This window comes from Solanum verrucosum, unplaced genomic scaffold (genome assembly GCF_900185275.1).
Source record: "Solanum verrucosum unplaced genomic scaffold, falcon-dt-bn FXZP01000032.1, whole genome shotgun sequence".
Classification (NCBI taxonomy): domain Eukaryota; kingdom Viridiplantae; phylum Streptophyta; class Magnoliopsida; order Solanales; family Solanaceae; genus Solanum; species Solanum verrucosum.
In genome coordinates, this window is record NW_026020569.1 from 1,404,678 (window position 1) to 1,425,506 (window position 20,829).

The following is a 20,829-nucleotide window of genomic DNA, read 5'->3' on the forward strand; positions in this document are numbered from 1 at the left end:
CGATTGTTGGTGTTTTATTGCTGAATGTTTTCTGGTTAGTGGTGATAAACTCTACTTGTTCAATAACATACTTCAATGAGGGAGAAGGGGTGAAATCGTTTCTGGAAAATAATGAAATGAGGGGGAAAAAAAGTAATTAAAATGTAGGGATTTAGTCTATCTTGCAATGGAAAAAAAGAGTAATTAGTATTGACATGCAATGTGGCATCCACGTAGCATCTAACAACTTTCGTTAATAAGAAGGATATTTTTGAACCAATAGTTTGACGGGGAGAATAGTTTTGAGCCGAAATATAGTTTAAGGGTAAATTTGAGCTATTTCGAATCGTGTAAGAATATTTTTGACCATTTTCCGTTGTTTTTAAGTCATGAATAGCGTTTCCATAACCTAAGGGGCCCAAGTGTATGCTAGTAGGCCTAAAACCTCACTTCCCCAACCTTGGTATTTCTCCCAGACCGCTTAAACCCCCCACCGTAATCACCGTCTCCGGCGCCGTTACAAAGTCCAGGCAGAAGTTCTTATGCTATAAGATTCTGTAATCATGAGGTGCTTTAATCGATTTATCAATCATTCGCTGTCTCGCCGTTCTAGAACTATTTCCACATGTCAAACACCTTATGTGCATTCACGAATTCCACAGTCCAAGATTCAAAATTTATCCAAAACCCATTTCTACAGCTTCACTAAACCGTTAATTAGTTCAAATTTCACAACATCAGCTCAGGAGTCGAAGCCGGTTCCATCCGAGAGAGTATCTGCGATAGTCGATGAGATTTCGGGTCTAACGTTGCTGGAAGTATCGGATTTGGGGGAGGTTCTAAGGAAGAAAATGGGTATTGAAGAGATGCCTGTAATGGCAATGATGATGCCCGGAATGGGATTTAGTGCTGGAGGGATGAAGGGAAAGGGTGCAGGAGCTGCGGGAAAGATGGAAGAGAAAGCAGAGAAGACTGTGTTTGATTTGAAGCTTGAAGGGGGATTCGATGCCGGGGCAAAGATTAAGATTATCAAGGAAGTGAGATCTTTTACTGATCTGGGACTCAAGGAGGCTAAGGATTTGGTGGAAAAGGCTCCAGCTAGTTTGAAGAAAGGGGTTACGAAGGAGGAGGCTGAGAAAATTATTGAGAAGATGAAAGCGGTTGGAGCCAAAGTCACTATGGAGTGAGGTAATTGTTCATGCCATTTTAATCAAAATCCTGCTAATGAATTTGAATCATGGGATGTAGTTCTTGTAATAGGGAATGCGCCAAGGTGAATAAATGTACTGTACCAGTAGTTTAGTTTTTTTTCTCTACAAATATATGGATAATTGTTATGCATTCTGAAGCTAGACAGATCTTGGTTTCTAATTTGGTTGTGTTGTCTTGCAGTACACACATAATTATTATATGTCCTGGTCTCATATGCAACATATATCTGTTTTCTCATTTGTTGGTCAATTGATGCACTTTCTTGGATAACAATTTTGAAGCATGTCCTTCAACATCTTAATATCATCCCACACCAAAATATAGTTAGTGCACTGCGTGGTTTGCTTGTATTTTCAGTATTCTAATGTATCTTATGAATTAGTTTAAAATTCTAGTACAAGGTACAATTGTACAAACCTCTGTGGAGGCATAAGTTGGAAATGCTGAATCTTTCTTGTATATGATATTAGGTTTTAGGTGCAAATGAATTGTTTTAGGGTGAGGGAAGGTTGAGTTTACTAGTTGTGTGTCATCTTTTCTTTTTAGTACTTTATGCATGAAGCGCGGATCTTCGGTGGCATAATATGCTGCCTGATCGAAGATTAGTGGATTTGCTATGATCTACATTTTGTAATGTCTCTCAAAGTTTAGAAGGCTGGTTACAGAGTTTGAGTTGTTTGAAGTTTGTTGAAAAAATAAGGGGCCCAGTGCACTAAGCTTTCACTATGCATAGAGTTCGGTGGTGGGTCGGAACAGATTGGGTTGATTGTATGCTGCTTTACCTACTAGCACTTCTGCAAATGGCTCTTTGCACCGCTTGTCTAATAGACCTCCTGGTCACATGATGGCAACTCTTAATGTTGCACCAAGGCTATCCTTCACTTGAAGCTCTGTTGACACATATATTTCCTGCATGTTCCTCCAGCCCATCTTGAAGACTATGAAAAGCTTCTTCATTACATACCGATTCTCTGATAAATTGTAGGGTAAAATAGTTGAAGGGGATTCGACATGTTGTGAATATGGTTTTCAGTACAACCTATGTACACAAATGTTGAAGGGGACTGATAGAATAAAAATGAATGGGGAAAATGTTCTCAGTTTTCCAAGTGGGAGAATTTAAGTGACTATTGACTTCACTGTGCATTTTCCCTTGTTTGATCTTCTATAACCAAAAAAGTAATACTTCCGTTTGATTAGTTTTACCCAGCATGTAGCTGATCTTTACTAGTATTAACTTATCAGTGTCTATCTAATTTGATTTGGTCAACAATAGCTATATCTTTTCTTTAGGAGAGCGCTATGTGAAAGGTTTAATTATCTTGTAATTAGTTATTTATGTATCAGCTTGTTGTGAATAACATCTACTAACCTGCAAACTGTAGATACTTAATACTACGATATGTAGTCCCTTGGAGGTTTAACCTTCATCTATCTCAAACTGTATGAGATGGAATGGAATTGTGTCATCTTCACCTCTCTCTATTTGAAGATGAGATGACATAATTTTGTCTTTTTTTTTGTATTAAGTAAACAATTTATCATTCTTGTTTTGGGACAGAGAAGGAAATGCCCTTCTTTCTTACTAAAGCTTACCTATCTTTTGTGTGCTTGTACAGATCCATTGATTGTATTTCTGCAACAAAGATCGGGAGCTAACAGGTCATGACTTTGTAACAGAATCTGCATTTGGTGATTGGGAGGTTCATGGTTACTGAGCATGCATTAACCAGCTCAAAGGCTAGCTTTTCTGTTTTGAAAATAAAGGAGACGGTGACGCTCCTAGGACATTGTAGAGCTATTTGGTTGAGAACTGACATCTTATAATGAATTCACGTTGTTATAGGTATGATAGATAGTGAGCTGAAAAGGCTATGGTATATTTTGCAACTATGGATTAGTTTCCAATCCAGTTAGATCAGTTTGTACTCTTTTAATTATCTAGGATACAGTTGGGTTGAGATTATCATGACAAGGTTGACACACATAGTGAACAAAGCTGGACTTGTCCGATTCTAATTCACATTTCAAGCTAATGAATTAATGTTTTTGTTTTAGTTCCTACCAGAACAATAACTCACATCAGTGACATTAAACTGAAAATCATACTAACTTGTTTTAGACGGTAGATATCATTTGGATGATGACCTAATTGTTTAAAAGATTATTTATTATTATATATAGTATATAAAACTTCAAACTCTTAGTTCCGCACCAAAACAAGTTTCTCTTGTTGTTGGAAGTAAAAAAATTCGACTGAAATTGTGATGCAAGTATTTGGTTTATTTTCCGTCCTACGAAGAATAATCTGACAAAGATCCAACGTTTGTTTAAAGATTCTATATTTGGCATGGTACATTTTGGCGTCTATCTAATTGGATACAAGAAGATAATTATGAAAGCAGAAAACAATTTCTTTCGTATCGAACACACCCTTAGTCACTGGCAGACTTCAATTACTTCACGCAGTAAGATGTACATGCAACACAAAAATAAAAATGTGTACTTGGTATGTCATAGACTATATTTAAGAGGAAATTATTTTTATTTTCTGATGTTTGATATGACGGAAAAATCAAAAGGGGGAAAATGAGATTTCATTGTACTAGTAATAATCTTAATTTTTAAATTCATATTACTTGTTTATTCAAACCAAACAAACACCAGATGAAAAATATCTGCTTATAATATACCAAACAGTGCTCTAAGAAGAAAACAAGAGGAAGTAACAAGTGATCGATGAAATTGAAGTTTTTGAGCTTAGTCGATGAGAACATTCACTTCAAAGCACAGACATAGGGGCATTCTGATAACGCCAATTGACATGCTTTGTATCAAACATTTTGGGAAAACAACATCAGCAAATTATTATATATCTCTATTATATTATTATCCAATAGCGTTAATAATTCACTAAGTCCATGTACTCTTGGAAAAATACAATAAGTAAATATTAATATTCCAAGAACAAAATACAATCTTTTTAATACATCAGGTGCGCAACTGCGCAAACAGCATATTCTCCATATTAATATATACTATCAAATTACCTAAAAGATAGTAACGTAACATATACGTGCAGGGATGGAGGTAGATGCAATAGCTTTTGCTTAAAGTACCATATGTATTTGTATTAGGAAATTCAATAATTAAAAATGTACAAATAATTAAGCGAACATATCAATAACTAAGATGAGCTATGAATTTGATGATAAGTTCAGAACTCATAAGTATCAAATATTGGTGGCTCCTGACTTCTGTTGTGTATGTGACCATCCATAATACATAAAATGTTGAATCAGTAACTTAAAAAATAAAGCACGCAGTGAATTACTTACTATAACATGTTATATAAAATGTTATGGATAGTTTCAAGACGGGTAGAGGCAGATCGAAGAAGTATTAGAAAGAGATTATTAGACTGTACATGATGTAATTTTAGTTTACCGGAGACGTGAACGTAGATAAGAGGTTGTGAAGGGCATGAATTAGGGTAGAAGATTAGTATGTAGTAGTCTAGTAGAGCATTGTCTTGTTTATCCTTCCATACTAGTAGTCGTAGCATAACTCTTGTAGTTTCATTGCCTTCAATTCCAGTTACAGTTTGTTGTTTTTTGTACTTCGACTATAACATTATTTTGTTGTAATTACTACTAGTCAGTATGATTTGTCATGTTTTCTATTGTATTTTATCATGGCTTCTTCATTTCCGTTATTTCACTCCTTTGGATTATTTTTCCCTTGAGCCGATGGTCTATCGAAAACAATCTCTCAACCTCCAAAGTAGGGATAAGGTCTGCGTACAATTTATTCTTCTCAAGCTTGCTTTGTTGGATTGCACTGAATATATTATTGTTGTAATATAAAGTTGAATTCTATTAAAAAAACATATTTCTTGATTCTAGGGTCCCTTATATAAAGCACCAACTAGTTAGATGTTTAATATCTTCAGAGAATTAAGGAAAGAACAAAACCAAAAAAATGGTGCAATTTATTCCACATATTGTAGCTATACCTTATCCAGCACAAGGCCATGTTCTTCCATTAATGGAACTTTCGTTATGGTTAATCAAAGAGCTTGGTTGCAAAATCACTTTTGTTAACTCTGAATTCAATCATAAAAGAGTGATCAAGTCATTATCCGAAAACGATGACGTACAAGACAAGATAAGTTTAATTTCAATCCCAGATGGATTAGAACCTCATGAAGACAGAACAGACCTTAAAAAGTTGACAGAATCAATTAATGAAGTTATGCCTGGGAAACTTATGGAAGTCATTAATATGATTAATAGTAATGACTCACAAATTTCATGTGTTATAGCTGATGAGAATATGGGATGGGCATTGGAAGTAGCTGCAAAATTGAACATTAGAAGCGCTGCATTCTGGCCTGCTGCTGCTGCTACGCTAGCGTCTTTATTTAGCGTCTCGAAACTAATCGATGATGGAATCATAGATAAAGATGGTGAGCTACGTCCTTTCTCTAACAGCTTAAGTTTTTTCATCGCACTTTAATACTTTACATCACGAAAGCCTATAATTAGACGTTTGTAGCTAGAAAAGGTTGTGTTTAAAATTAATCGAAGTATGTTTGAATAATTACAAATGACGAAGAATGAATCTATATTTGTGCACGGAAGGAAGTTGTGAGTATCTAATTTAGTTGTATAATCTTTAACAAAATTTGCATTTCAGGAGCTATATTGAGGGCAGAGGGGATTAAGCTATCACCAAACATGCCCATCATGAATCCATCAGACTTTACATGGGCTACATTCCCTGATCCAGCAATGAGGAAAATGATAATGGATCTCGTAGCAGACAACAATGAAAGAGTGAAATTCGCAGATTGGATCATTTGTAACTCAGCAAAGGAACTGGAGCCTGGGGCATTTGCCATGTTTCCTCAAGTGTCACCAATAGGGCCTCTTTTGGCAAGCAACAGATTAGGATCATCAGCAGGGCATTTCTGGCCCGAAGACTCGAATTGTCTAAAATGGCTTGATCAACAGCCACATAACTCTGTCATATACGTAGCGTTTGGTAGCTTTACAATCTTGGATTTAACTCAATTCCAGGAGCTAGCACTGGGGTTAGAATCATCCAAACGACGATTCCTATGGGTGGTTCGAGAAGATTTAATTTTGGATGGGGACGATAGTGCTTATCCCAAAGGTTTCAAAGACAGAGTAGGTGCTAGAGGCCATATAGTGAAATGGGCACCTCAACAAAAAGTGCTAGCACATCCTTCTATTGCTTGTTTTTTGAGTCATTGTGGATGGAATTCGACTGTGGAGAGTGTAAGCAATGGGGTGCCTTTCTTGTGTTGGCCTTATTTTGCTGACCAATTGTTCAATCAGAGTTACATTTGTGATGTTTGGAAAGTTGGATTGGGATTTAACAAAAATGAATTTGGAGTTATTGGAAAAGAAGAATTCAAAAATAAGATGGATAAGTTATTTGGAGATGAAACATTTAAAGAAAGGGCTTTAGATCTTCAAGCAAAGGTTAATTCTAGTGTCAAAGAAGGAGGAAATTCTAACAAGATGTTTGGTAAATTTATTGACTGGATCAAGACTCAAAGAGGTTCAATTTAATTGGGAAAATCAGGGACCATAACTCTCAAGAATACTATATGGACGATTTTTAGTACTTGTTTAACTTGTGAACTTTTTTATTTCCTTTAGTTTTTGGTTCAATCAATGTCCCCATGAGAAAATTTTCATTTCTGTGATACGTCCAAGTTTAAAGAAGTTATATCAACAAGTTAATTTTGTTTCTGTTTCCTCATTGAGAAAATCTCCTGTGTGATTAGACAAATATGCGAAAAAATTTGATCATTCAATCCAAAAATATTAAGGAAATGGTAGGCATATTAGTCCTAAAGCCTCACTCAGACTTGGATAACGGGACCAAAGTATAGGCGGCAAATTCATTTTTAGATCAAATTATTAACTGACATTTTATACAATTTCGTATTAAGAGTATTTTTTATATATATACTTTTTCGATTTTTCTAATACTATGTCAAGCCAAGACCTTTCCTACAAAGAAGCCACGGCTCAAGAGCTTCGAGCCGACTCCATACTAGACGAAGCTTCTGGTTGAGTCGGTACGGTACGTTTGCAATTTCATCAAACAAAACATTATGGTATCTCTCTGAGAAAAGAACCTACTTGGTCCCTTTGTTCCACAAGATAAAAAATAAAAAATAAAAAGAAAAAAATGTCCAATTATGTGTAATCTGTTATCGCTATTGCTCTTCCATAACTGTTCAATCCCTGAAAATCCCATTACAGAAAAATACATGAAAAAAGTAAAAGAAGACGATATATAGTCATGGCTGGTTAAAATGATTGCTTTTTCTACTTTTATTTATACCGTCTACACTGTAATATGAGATCTGGAAGGATAGAGTTTGTTTAAAATTGAATCAAAATTGATAATCTGAATCGAAAAAAAGTTATTAGTTTATTAATAATGGATTATTGGTTTAGTGGTTTTGATAACGGTTTTGAATTTTTTTGTTATCAGGTTATCGATTCTTAACAGTTTGAAATTTTTTCTTAACGGGTTAACCGATAACCCGATAGTAAATTAAATAATTATATTTATATCATTTTGTATATAAAAATGTTTGCTTTTGAGCAAGATGTAACTTGTGAACTCATGTGCATGGTTCATTTGGTTTGCCACCTTGTTTTTAAGTGATTTTAAATGTTTTTTTTGTGTCAAATCTTAATGGTTAAACCGAACCGATAACGATCAATAACCCATAAGCCAATACTTTAATGGTTCTATAACGGTTTAGCATTTCTACAAACCGATAACCAATAAGACAAATCGATTAACTTTAAAATCGAACCGACCGATACACAGTGTATGCAGATCTTATTTTTTAAATTTTAATTTTAATTTTAGAATCACAATAGTTGCAATTTGTCTGTTACTAGGCTCTTCTAGTTAAATTCCCTTTAATCTTCTTGATAGTTCAAAGACGAAAGAAATCCAAAATTGGACTTGTTATTTTGTTTGTTTTAAAAAAATTGTAGGGATTGTGAGTTGTGCACATGTTCCTTAAAGCGTTAGTATTACTACTGGTAGTACTAGTTGTCACTGATGTCCATAACATAGCATGTGAGGCCATAACATGAAAGAGCAGAGCTGTCTGTTTCACTGAGATATCATGTGAAAACACTCAGAAAATTACACCCCACTTCCGCCATATTTTCCGGTACCACATTTTCTTTAATTTAATTCGTTAACTTAGTGTATAAAAATTATGTTCAATTGAATTTAGTAATTTTGATAATAAAATATTGAATTCATCAAATCTGAAATTTAAGTTAGCTGATCTGTTGTCAGCTCTCACATTCAGTGAGCACGTCTGAAGCTAAGGCGTGGCTTCTGATGGAAAGACTTCAGATTTTTTGTCTGCATTCTAATTCTATATATGACAAAAAGACAAATATTTTTGTGACTAAAACTTCTACCTAAATATAAATTGACAAATTAAAAAGTTAACTGTGTTGTTTTTTTAATATAAAGTATAATTACTACTTGGAGTAAATGAAAGAATTAGTACACTATTAATGTCTAAACAACAATGCAAATCCTTTGGGTATTCATAATTTCCCAATTAATTAAGGCTATTACAGAGCTGAATAGTAACAAAATGTTAAAAATTGAACTACTAATATAGAAAGGTTAATTAAGACTTTTGTGACATACTAGTAACTATTTAATCCTGAAATTCAGCAACACACCTAACCCTTACATAGCTTGAATCTAATTAAAAGAAGAGAAAAATAATTTAACTCAAACGGAAAAGAAAGAAGAAAATTGAAGCAATTTTTTTATTTTTGCTTTCTGTTTTTCAGTTTTTGGGAGGTAAAACTGCTAAATGTTACTATACAGGATTTTGATCGGTATTTGATCCATAAAAATCGACGAGTTTCTGTAAAACGAAGACCTGAGTTCTGAGAAGAACAATGTAATCAGCAGTTTCTTTGAACAACTGGTCAGCTTTGATTTCACCATTGTTGGCTGGAATTAACTGCTTCAGAGCCTCCAATTTTTCAGAAACGGAACCGCCGTCAACGTCAACAAGATTTTGAGATTTGCATGTTTTTTTGTGAGTGGTAGATCTTCTTGTTCTTCTCATAGATAAGCTACCGGAGCTTAATTTTGAACGAGAACCCATCAGAATTGCTTTCTTAGAGAAGAAGAATTTGAGTTTCCGGTGGAACGGAGGGAGATAATCGTTAAATCTGTTCCGTGCTAATATAACGGAGAGAGCAACGCGTTTTGGGGGTTTAAGTAATGGAAGCTTTTATCATTGCCCCTCCTTCGTCAATAAATTACATAAATACCATTACCACTTTTTGGTAGTCGCTCTGTTCTTATTTATCCGTTTATTAATAATTAAATTTAAATTCCATATTTATTAAAAAAGAATAATAATTTATAACCCTAACAAATATCATTGAATACTTTAAAGGAAAAATTCTTTGGCCACAATCTCTACTTCTTTTAATAACATAAATTTCACAAGAACATATAACTATAAAAATCCTTATTAAATCCTAGCATATTCGAACTTTATCACATAAATATCTTGACTTTATTTTTATTTCAACTTTACTACTCTAACGAAGGTATATATGTATTAATTAACTACTCATAATTACTTACTTATTTAAGGAAGAGATAAAGATACTTAAACTATATGAATTTTGATTAACACTTTAAGATATATTTTTTCATCATATTGATATGAAAAAGTTGCAAGTTATAGTACTTTTCATATAATTTTTTAATATCTAAAATTTAAATAATTTTAAAATATCGAATGAATGTAATCTAATTTAGTTTTAAAAATTAGTCAAATTGATTCTTGAAAAGCGCAATGTGACTGGAAGCGAAAATACCCTAAAAATGACTTCTTTCTTCGAGGACTATCTTGGTGATTGTTACTTTTGGTGGTCTTTCTTTTTTGCTGACTCGAGATTCAAATCTGAAATCGTTTGGTGAGACATTCAATTCAAGAACCGAAAAATAATTTGTATGATTAATGCTATCAAATGCTTTATTTAATTGATAATTTGATTTGTAAATCCTTAAACATCATCATATCTATAAAAAGAAATGGAGAGATTGTAATGTACTTGTAAAAATCAACACAAAAACATACCACAAAAATTTAATAAATGTAATTTTAATTCAATTTTTGTTTCTGCATTACCTATCTACAGAATAGAAACAACGCATGTTAGTTGTTACTATTAAAAATAAAAAGGACAGATTTATTAAAGAATAAATAACAAGAAAATATATGACATCATAATAAGATACTATAGTTATAACTGTCAAATTCCTCCACTAAAATATTTCCAACAAATTTTTTGGACGCATGCTATTTGCAACCGTTTAATTGACGTGATAGGATTAAATAAAACCAACAGAAATAATTAATTATAAATTTGAGATAGCAACTGTATCAGAATTATTGAAATAAAAGTCGACATCAATTAATTTCTTAATTATTTCCTCAACGTTCTAGAGAAAGCACGAGCGAAAAATAATAAATGGCTTTAGCAAAAATCATTTCTTGCCAGAGAAGCGTTCATTAATAACTTCACATGAATTTAGGCTTATTGGCCATGCACAATTCAATTCGTAGTATCCTATAATTATTGAAAAATTTGTACCATAGGTGATTCGTACAAATTTTGTAACCGAAAAGATAAAAATTTACACTCTTCGTTAAATTTTTAACTCTGTCATTTGTCACTCCTCGAGAGTCGAAAGTACTCATCTTAAAGCAAAAATATCTCAAAATTGTTTGAAAATTCAAACTACTAGGACTTGTAAAAGCCAAACTAACAAAATTGTAGGCCGTGTAGTTTCCATTATTATATTATTACAAATAATAGAAAGGTCCCAAAAAAAAGTTAATGGTCCTGTTCATTTATGGGCGCTTTTTTTTTCTTGATGAACCATGACATTTGGGTTCTCTATAACAATGAGAAATGAGAATAGGTCCCAACTCCACGACGTGTTATTTTAATTCATGTGAAATAAGTACTTCTCTTTCACATGTTAACACAAAGTTATTGAGATTTGAATTCGTGACACTATACTCTGAAATGGAACTAATTAGTATCTACGTACATTTAATATGTTTAAAGTTTATGATTTGATATTTATGTCAAATAGATTAATGAGAAGAATGAACTTCCTGGATACACTAATTAGGGCAAAGACATTAAAATTGTTTTTAATTTTGTCAAACTTTTTTTTTTTTTTAGAACCTCAGGATAACCCGCAGCTGCTACAACCTCTGCCACAGCCTCTGCCCTTCGGGTGAGCAGGGTAAACCCCCCACTGTGTAATAGTCTGCAAATCACACAGGGGATGTAAACCGCACTAGGCAAGCCCTCGACTCAGAAGGCATTGAGGGGGATCGATCCCGGATCATCCGTGTGGATAACCACCCTCCAAACCAACTGAGCTCTATGAGTCAAACTTTTTTCCATGAGTATGTTTTTTGTGCCAAATTAACAAACTCAAGAGAAGAACAACTTTTTAGTTCTTCACATCCTAATGTAGTATATGTCTACCATCAATAAATATCATAAGGTGTTTTTACACGAATGATGATTATTATTTTTTGCATATTAAATAGTTAAATTAATACGGCGATATTTTTTATTAGAGATGGAAAAATCTCAGCCGCCCTATCATACTCCTCTCGATATAGGTATTTATTTGGTGAGAAAACTAAACCAATTTGGTTACGTAATTATTAGGGTAAAATATTATGTATCCAAGTTGACAAAGAAATTTAGAGGACAAGGCTTTGCCAGAGAAAGCTGGCTTAGATCACATGTGAAATGACGGGACCTTCTATTTTTGTACCCAAATTACCCTCAATAAATGTCCAAATAAAGGTTATACTTTTCCCTCTTAAGTCATTTTTATTATTTAGGATATTCTCTTGTAACACTCTTTTTGAGTCTCTAGCTCTTTCCCTTTTTCCTCTTTTGCACAGACCATTTTATTAGATATTTTTCCCTCCATAGTCAATCTACTCACGCTTGATATTTATACACGTCCATTTGTTAACCAAAGAATGTTAATGCATGATAAAGTATAGAAAATATCATATCATAATACAGTAATATATGTAATGACAATTGATACATTATTGAGTGTAAGATTATGTTGAATCGTCGAGTGACGTTGAACTTGACCATGTTAATTAGATAGATTAAAAAGGGAGCCGTTATTCATTTATTTCTATAACATTTTAGTAGAGAATAATCTAAAATTAAGGTAGACAAGAGAGTACTTTTTTTGAAGGACTATAAAAAAGGTGAAGCAAAGATAAGAAAGGGCAAGAAAGTCATTGAATAGGGAAGAAAAGTTAGTTAGCTAGTTGTGTAAGGGTGCATGTGAATGTGTGTATGGGCCAACAATGCCTAAAAAACGTACATCAAATAAGACCATTTACATGAGGAAAATCAAAGGGCCTTCATCTTCGTCATTTAGAATCGAATTCAAAATTTAAATCTTATAAATTTTTATAACGATCATAAAATAGTTAGGTTTTTCATGATCATTAAATATTAATGTCATATACAGAGTTTGAACAAAAGTTATTAAATCCGTGAACACAATAATTATGTTAAGAATTCCCACATCGGAAAAGGAATGAGAATTTGATCTCTTTATATGGATTTGAACAATACTCCCTTCACAAGCTAACTTTTGAGATTGAGTTAGGCCCAAATCCATCTTTTCAGACACCCTTCTGACTCGGCTACTGTCACATAGAGGTGGGCCGATGGAAGAAAAAGCACATGGGATATTGCACATGCTAAGGTAAGAGGCAAATAGAAGAGAGAAATAAAGTGTTGAGAGAGAGGGGGCATGTGACAATGTATAGACAGTGAAGCAGCATGAAATGTACAGCTTGTTCTGCACATTCCCTGCATGCTCCTCTGCTCTATTTCCTTCATTCTTCCTTTGCCTCACACCACAAATATTGTTTTAACTAACTCGATCTCAACCATATATATAATGGACGTAAAAAAAGTTATTCACGCTCCGAGTGTTTATACCAAACAAACAATGAATAGACGCAATATCAATGTATTATATATCTCAATTGTTGGCTAATAGAAATATGATTATGAGTTTTTTTAAAATCACAAAATATTTCAATTTAGTCACATGTGAGCATGTGATTTCCTAGCTATCTATATACGGCATGTAAGCCACGTGTGACTAATGCTCGTGCTTTCATCTGTCATTAAATAATTGATATCTATAATCTCAATTTATTGTACTATAATATATTTCACGAACTTGTGATTAAAGTTGTCTTTTTCCAACTCAAATCCTCTTTTTTAATAATTCAATTGGAGTATTAATTAATTTAGTGCCAACCCTCCCTCTCCACCTTTTATTGAATTTTTTATCGTATACAAAACTCTAGCTCTGTCCCTAATTATAAGAATGATAGTAATAGATCTATATATTCAGGTCCCTACTGCCGAATGTGATTTTGAATTTTGTTTCTTTTGACATAACAATGACAATGAGCGCGCATCTCATCAAAAATTTATAATGTACAACTATTTGATAAAGACATATCGGTGAAACTTAACTTATGCATTGTCTAATTCATAAGAATTTTTAAGGGCGTATATCGTTTTTATTAGGAAAATATGACACATCAAAAAATAGCATTTGATATGTATATAGAAAATTATACCGTAAATACGTAAAACTTATAAACCTAATTTATAATCATGTTTCGTCAAGTGAATACATCAACATCAGTTATGAATAGCAGCAGCAGCTACATTTACGATTCACCATGTGTTTCACTTGTCTGCTTTATTCCTTTTGTTTTTTGGTCGGCATTGTGCACAAGCTGAGCTACCTCCCTTATAATATATACTTGTTTATTATTACAAAAACATTTTTTTAGAAAAGAATAACTAGTACTTTTGGTTGCTGATCTATATATCACTTTACTTCAGTCAACATTTTTATATTATCACCTTCAATAGTACTCCTAAAAAATATTACTTATGATATATCAAACCATTGTCGTCATAATATAGTAGTAATACATGTTTCCATATTAATTATGAAGTCATTATTTTCCAATAGAATTCCATTGTTATGAATACACCCGCTCCACTCGGCCGGTTATAAGTCGATTTAATCGATGAGTTCACGTGAATTTAATAAGTTAATAATCGGTGCCTCCTTTTTTTTTTGGTTTTAAACCATTTGATAAGCCCACTTGTTTTGTCCCGCATGCACAATTGTTTCTGCGTTTCTTCTTCTTTTACACTTTTTCCCCATTTGTCGTTTTGTTATACCTTTTTCCTCTCTTCTTTTGTTCTTTTGTTTATTTTTATTCATTTTTCCTTTCCCTTGTAATGTTGCTATGCTTGCGTCGGAGACATTTCTATATTTTTCCTCAAGATTTTATACAATTTTCCCTACTTTATCTTTTCTAACAATCCCTTTATTATACTTACAATTTATACAAATTAACTAATTGTAAAATTTCATAATTAATTCAACTAGTATATAAATAAGAAATAGGGTATTTTTCAATTTGTAGTCCGTTTTAAAAAGAATATTTGTTTAAACCCTTTAATTATTTTTTATTTATTTAAAACTCCATGTTATGAAATCAAAATCAGATAAATAAATTAAAACAAATAAAATTGTAAAAGCACATTAAATTAATTAAAAGGTAATAACATAAAGTTCGTCTAATATGTCATATCTTACATTTATTGTAGCGTTAGCCAAATTTTGGGAGGCGGAATGATTTTGTTCAATCACATTGGCCGGACTTGTGAAGTATGTGGGCTGACAAATGACAACAGATACCATATATGGGCCATAATGTCAAGAGCCTTCTAATTCTTGGTCCGTAATATTATGCATTAGATTAAGGAGAAATTACGTGAATAAGTAAATATATATTAGTTAATTAGCTAATATAATTATAGTTTTATTAGTTACCACTCTCAACTTAATTTTAGCTATAATTACTTGTGCCTCTCTCCTCTCTTCCTTTCCTCTCTTATACATATACAAATATGAATTATATATATATATATATACAATAATTATATGATAGATATACAAATACAATTCACCTCTCTTTACTCTATGCCCTCTCTCGCTTGCCTCTCTCCCTTCCTCTCCCAATATCGTACGTCTCTGTCCTCCCTTAACATGTAGCTATGAATCATGATTAACAAACTATAGTTATGAAGCATAATTAAGTTTATTTTAGGACTATTTGTGAAATTTTCTCTTAGATTAATCATTTAAATATATTATATATTTTTTTAGTTATGTGCATTAATTTAAATAAAATGTGAAATCTCGTACATATTTAAATTAATCTATGTTTTCAAAGGAGAAAACACGTGTTATGTGATTAACTTGTTTACGTAATAGTAAATTGTGAATACTCACAAAACTTTTCTACATAAAGAGTCTAAAATAAATATTTTATCACGTATTTAGATGATTCATTGAAAAATCCATAGTTTGAATATGCAAAAAAAAATTACGAAGAAATTTAAAAGGCATTAATATATTCAATGTAATATAAATAATATATTACTTTAATACAGATTGGTCCATTCATGGCATAATTATATTACTTCCTCTGAGTAAATTTGTTTATTCTACTTTCATTTTGAATATGTTTTTAAAATAATGTTTTTCTTCTTTATGATACTTTATCTGTTTTAATTTGTATGACATTTTTATTTTTTAAGAGTAAAATAATTTAAGTTTGATCAAAATTTTGTGCATGAAATTTTTAGCTTTTTTAAAAATGAAATTATGTACTTGCAAATCACGTAAAAAGCATTATAAATCACAATAATTAAAAAGATATATGAAAAATTTACGATAAGAGATAGATTTAGTTGAATCTAGAAATCTGAAAGGTGCCACGTAAATTGAAAGGGAGTAATATTTTTTAATTTCAACTTTTCATGTGAAAAGTTTTAGACTACAAACTTTAAAAATATTCATTATTTTTATTTATATCAAGTCAAAATAAGATAAAATGAAAGGAGTATATTTCATCATAATTAAACTTTTTATTTTTTTATGTTATGAAGAATAGGTTTTTAAAACGTATTATAATATCATTAATTTTGAATACTTATAAATACATACATTCAAAAAAAATTGATATACAAATCACGCATGAATGCTAACTTACATCAGTTTATCATAAATTGTATATGAATCAATAATATTAAAGGTCAATTAACTATTACAATAATATTAATTGTGTATTTTGAAATTCATGCTTACAATATTTAAAAAAAAAAAATAGAAAGTGAATAATATTATATTTTTTATCCAAAAAATAATACTAAATACCTCAAAAGTCTCCTTCTATTCTAGTTGATACGTCATGTCATTAAATCATCATTTAAAAAAATAATAGACCTATTTAATTCATCAAACTTATGTCTCTACAAAACAAATATATAAATTACATGAGAATTTGTGAAGATTATAAAAAAACTTTAAAAATCTAATTCCTTTATATATTTTTACTAAACAAAATTCAATGAAAAAAATCTCTATGTACAATTATTACCCGGTAGTTTTTAAAATTTCTAAGTAAATTATTTGAAAATTTTAAGAAATTTTTTTCATAAAAGTATTCAAATAAATTTGTAAGGTTGACAAAAAAGTTGGTATGAAAGAGAAAATTATTATTTAGATTTTTTTTAATTTAATTTTTTTATTATTGTTTTATTCTATATTATATTATATTTTAACTTCTCATACAATTAAACACCAATATATATTCTTATCTCATCCCAAATTTATGAAATACAAGTAATAATTAATTGAATTGCCTATTTTAATTCAATAATATACATATTATATGAGATTAATATACTGATAAATAAAGATCAAAATTTATTTTCTAATATAAATATTATTCACTTTCTATTTTCTTTTAAAGAAAAAAGATATTGCAAGTAGATATGAATTTCAAAGCACCCAAAAATTATTTTTTAGTAGTTAATTGATCCTTAATATTATTGATCCATTATATAATATATGATTAATTGATGTAAGTTGACATTCGTAAGTGATTTATATATCAATATATTTTTTTGCATATATGTGTTTATAATTATTCAAAATTGATGACATTATGATAATTTTTAAAAAACTATTCATCATCACATAAAAAAAATTTAATTATGATAAATGATTCTTAAGTATGAAAATTTATTCTTAATAAACTAATAAATCTTTAAAAAAAAATATGATCATTATTTTAGTTAAATGGGTTTAATGAATTAAATTAGTATATTATTTAAAAAAAAAACTTTAATGACATGTCATGCCAACTAGGAGAGAGTGAGACTTTTGGAGTGTCAAGTATATTTGGAGGAAAATAATGATAGTTGAGTGATATTTTGATCCTAAATGAAACATAAATGATATTTCAAGGCAATTTCCTAAACTTGGTGATTATTTAGGGAATTGACTCTAAAAGAAATAGGGTCTATTTTTAAAGCGAAAAGTGGGATGCGACGGAACGCCGTCGTTCTTGTTGGGTCTTCACAAGGGCTACGATCTGGTGCATCAGCAGCATACAATATAAAGAACGTTGGCATTTCTTGCACCGTTATCAAGAAAAGATGGGACCCACAGGGCCCAATCCGAACGGTACGCAGTTGTTTTTTTGGGACACACATCAATAACAAATTTCTATTTCTCTCTCTTAACTGCAAAAGTCTGCTAATCATTCTCTTCCGATTCCGGCGACGATACCGGGGAATGTTTTCCGATGACGGTCTGATTTCTTTAAAGAGGTAATAATCTCACAATCTTTGCTTCTTTGTTTCAGTTGTTTGATTTTTCCTGACGTTCATTTCCATTGATTGATCATATCTCATTGATAAATAAAAAGTTCATAGGTTTAATTTAGGGTTATATTCGAATTAAGGGTTCAAATGGAGAGGAATAGATATAGAGGATTCATATGATGGACTAACAAGTTCGGATTGTTAATGTTCTTGTTGTATTTTCTAATTTAGGTTTTTTTTCTTTCTTTCCGTTGGTTTTTTCCCCCTTTTTTTAACCCAGAAAGTTATACTTGTTTTGTTTGTTTTCAGCCTTAAGAAAGTGGACAAAAATTGAACCTTTTTCGGGTGGGTGGGTGGGTGGGTGGAATTACCTTTATTTTGCTCATTTTCTGGATGCGTATGCTTTGTCCTTTTTCATGTACCGGTTGCTACTATTTTTTTTTGTGGGTAATTGTTGAATCTGTTTTAGTAATTTTCTGAAAGGGACGGCCTTTTCTCTTCAAGTATTTTCTGGGATTTTGATCAGTTCACTGAGTTTCCTCCAACACCATAACATCTCCTTGGTGTTTTCATAAAGCTGACAGCTACTTGGATATATGATCTTTACATAACTTATAGTGTTCTTTTACAGGTCAATACGCAAACTGCAAAGACTTTTGTTTGTATATTACTTATGAAGGAAATAAGAAAATTGAAATTTGTCCATGGGTAGACCGTTGCAGAAGAACGATTCATTCTTCTCTTTGCGTCTAGTCTGTTTTATTTCCAAGCGAATCTCTATGTAGGAAGAAATGTCATTGCAAGTTTTTTGTTTTTTCGTTCTATTTTTATATTTGAAGATTTATTAAGTTGGAACTTTGAACCTCATTTGTTTGAGATATTTGGTCAGAATAAAATATGACCCCGGTGGTCAGGAAGTGTTTTGAGATATTTGTAGTAATTAACCTCATAGATTCTCATTTCACATATCTTTATAGCTTCCTTGTTTGTCCAACATCCATACTTTTTTTTTTTTTTTTCTTTATTCACAATTTCATGTCATCTAAGCATGATTTAGTATAAATGTATACTTAGATATTTGGGTTATCTTCACAGTTACTCTTGATTTATTGCATAAGGAAACCAGTTTCTTAAAACTGAAACTCTGCATGCAGATAAGTTCATGCTTTTGCAAGTCATTATCTAGGTGAAGAATTATCCTTTCTCTGAAGTGCAGTATGATTGCATCAACTGCAAGGCATGAGAGCTGATTGCTTTGAATTACCAAAATCTTTATAAAGAGCTGAAAAGCAGACTATATTCCAGCTGGTTTCCTTGTTGTGCACAAGATGGCGTGTGAAGAAATTCTGAAGGCTGTATTCCCATTTCTGGAGGGCACTGAACTGGCTACATGTATGATAGTGTGCAAACAGTGGCGAGATATTGCACAAGATGATTATTTCTGGAAATGTCTTTGTTCTAAAAAATGGCCATCAATTTGCAAACGGTCATCACCTCCCACTGTAACATACTATAATCTATTTCAGAACTTTCATAAGCGTCCATACCGCCGGACTGTTCTCCCTCCAAAGCTTTCCTTCAGTGACTTAGAGTTCTACATTGACATATGGACTGAAGAGAAAATAATATTTTCAGATGTGGTCCCAGGGCCTGTTCTTCAGAAGGGAGTCTGGATCCCACCTCCTGGAATCTGTGATGTGCTTAGGTTCCACTTGGAAGGGCCTGAATACAAGATGACTCTACCTGTGGAACCAAGATTTACAATTCCTTTGTGCCAGACAGTCAGTGTCTCTGTGCTTGTTGGGCGCAAAGATACAAATAAAGTTGCATGCATTATCAAGAAGTCCCTCTTTGATTATATAGATCGAACAGCATATCGGGCTTTAGCTTATGACTATCTTGACTTCTCCTCTCCTATGTGCTTGTTTGTATCGGGTGTTCGGGCATGGATATCTTTGCTGTTCATGGACCATGGTAAAGAGGGGGCCCTTGATGTTTTTGGGATTGAGATGGATTTCTGTGATGCTGCCAATTCTGAAGACGAGGTCCTTTGGCTTCTAGACATGCTGGAGTGGAAGTAAGTACAGTGACTTCCAGATATCTGTGAGGTGGCCAGTCGCCTAAGTTGTAGTATGTCCACTTTGGCCAAAACTTGTACATAGTTATGCTGCTAGAGTGAACGACCATTTAAGTTGTGTACTAAGCCGAATTCCAACTTAAAAGTTATTTGTCTGAAGTACAGTTCTAGTTTTGTCGTTGGAAGACTCACAATAAGATACTCGTATATCATTTCATGTATTAATTATCTATGACTTATGCTGCAAAACCTGTTCATCTTTTTCACTCTTCTCTGATGCAGACTCTTTTAATATCAAAGTTGATTTAGATTTTCCCCGAGGATGAAAGAGCTATCCTGTTCTTGCTTTTGTGTATCATCCTTTAGTGGAGATATATCATTTCGATGTTTGCTTGTTAATTGTGTGTAATGACACTATCTGGCCGCTGTTCCAGAGGAAGAAAGACTTGTTTTAAGACTTCTGTGTTTCCTTCATACCGTGAACTGAATTAAAACTACTTTGTGTTACCCGTAAACTGTAGAGTGAACCATAACATTTTCTGCAAATACTTAGCTTTATCAAAACATCAGTGGAAATTTAGCAATTCAAAATAAAGAAGGAATCGCAGTGGAAATTCGTTCACGTTTGATCCTTAGTTGCAAAAAGTACAACAGTTA

The 20,829-nt window shown here is 32.1% G+C and overlaps 4 protein-coding genes across 5 annotated transcripts; 3 read left to right on the forward strand and 1 right to left on the reverse strand.

The window, feature by feature from the left end:
* Positions 1 to 355: 355 nt before the first annotated feature.
* LOC125810733 (uncharacterized) lies at positions 356 to 3,152 on the forward strand. 2 transcript variants are annotated; one of them, XM_049490214.1, is made up of 2 exons: positions 356 to 1,167; positions 2,811 to 3,152. In XM_049490214.1, the coding sequence occupies exon 1, from the start codon at positions 543 to 545 to the stop codon at positions 1,164 to 1,166; it is 624 nt and encodes a 207-aa protein (XP_049346171.1). In that variant the 5' UTR covers positions 356 to 542; the 3' UTR covers position 1,167; positions 2,811 to 3,152. The 2 variants fall into 2 exon arrangements, with proteins under 2 accessions (XP_049346171.1, XP_049346172.1); XM_049490215.1 differs by having other exon boundaries at positions 362 to 1,167; positions 2,872 to 2,888.
* A 2,020-nt stretch (positions 3,153 to 5,172) lies between these two features.
* Positions 5,173 to 6,798, forward strand: LOC125810742 (UDP-glycosyltransferase 83A1-like). Its single transcript, XM_049490223.1, has 2 exons — positions 5,173 to 5,659; positions 5,890 to 6,798. The coding sequence occupies exons 1-2, from the start codon at positions 5,173 to 5,175 to the stop codon at positions 6,789 to 6,791; spliced, it is 1,389 nt and encodes a 462-aa protein (XP_049346180.1). The 3' UTR covers positions 6,792 to 6,798.
* A 2,103-nt stretch (positions 6,799 to 8,901) lies between these two features.
* LOC125810740 (uncharacterized) lies at positions 8,902 to 9,491 on the reverse strand. Its single transcript, XM_049490222.1, has one exon. The coding sequence runs from the start codon at positions 9,395 to 9,397 to the stop codon at positions 9,104 to 9,106; it is 294 nt and encodes a 97-aa protein (XP_049346179.1). The 5' UTR covers positions 9,398 to 9,491; the 3' UTR covers positions 8,902 to 9,103.
* Positions 9,492 to 18,024: 8,533 nt separating this feature from the next.
* On the forward strand, positions 18,025 to 20,484 carry LOC125810731 (F-box protein At5g39250). Its single transcript, XM_049490212.1, has 2 exons — positions 18,025 to 18,101; positions 19,250 to 20,484. The coding sequence occupies exon 2, from the start codon at positions 19,424 to 19,426 to the stop codon at positions 20,174 to 20,176; it is 753 nt and encodes a 250-aa protein (XP_049346169.1). The 5' UTR covers positions 18,025 to 18,101; positions 19,250 to 19,423; the 3' UTR covers positions 20,177 to 20,484.
* Positions 20,485 to 20,829: the final 345 nt, after the last annotated feature.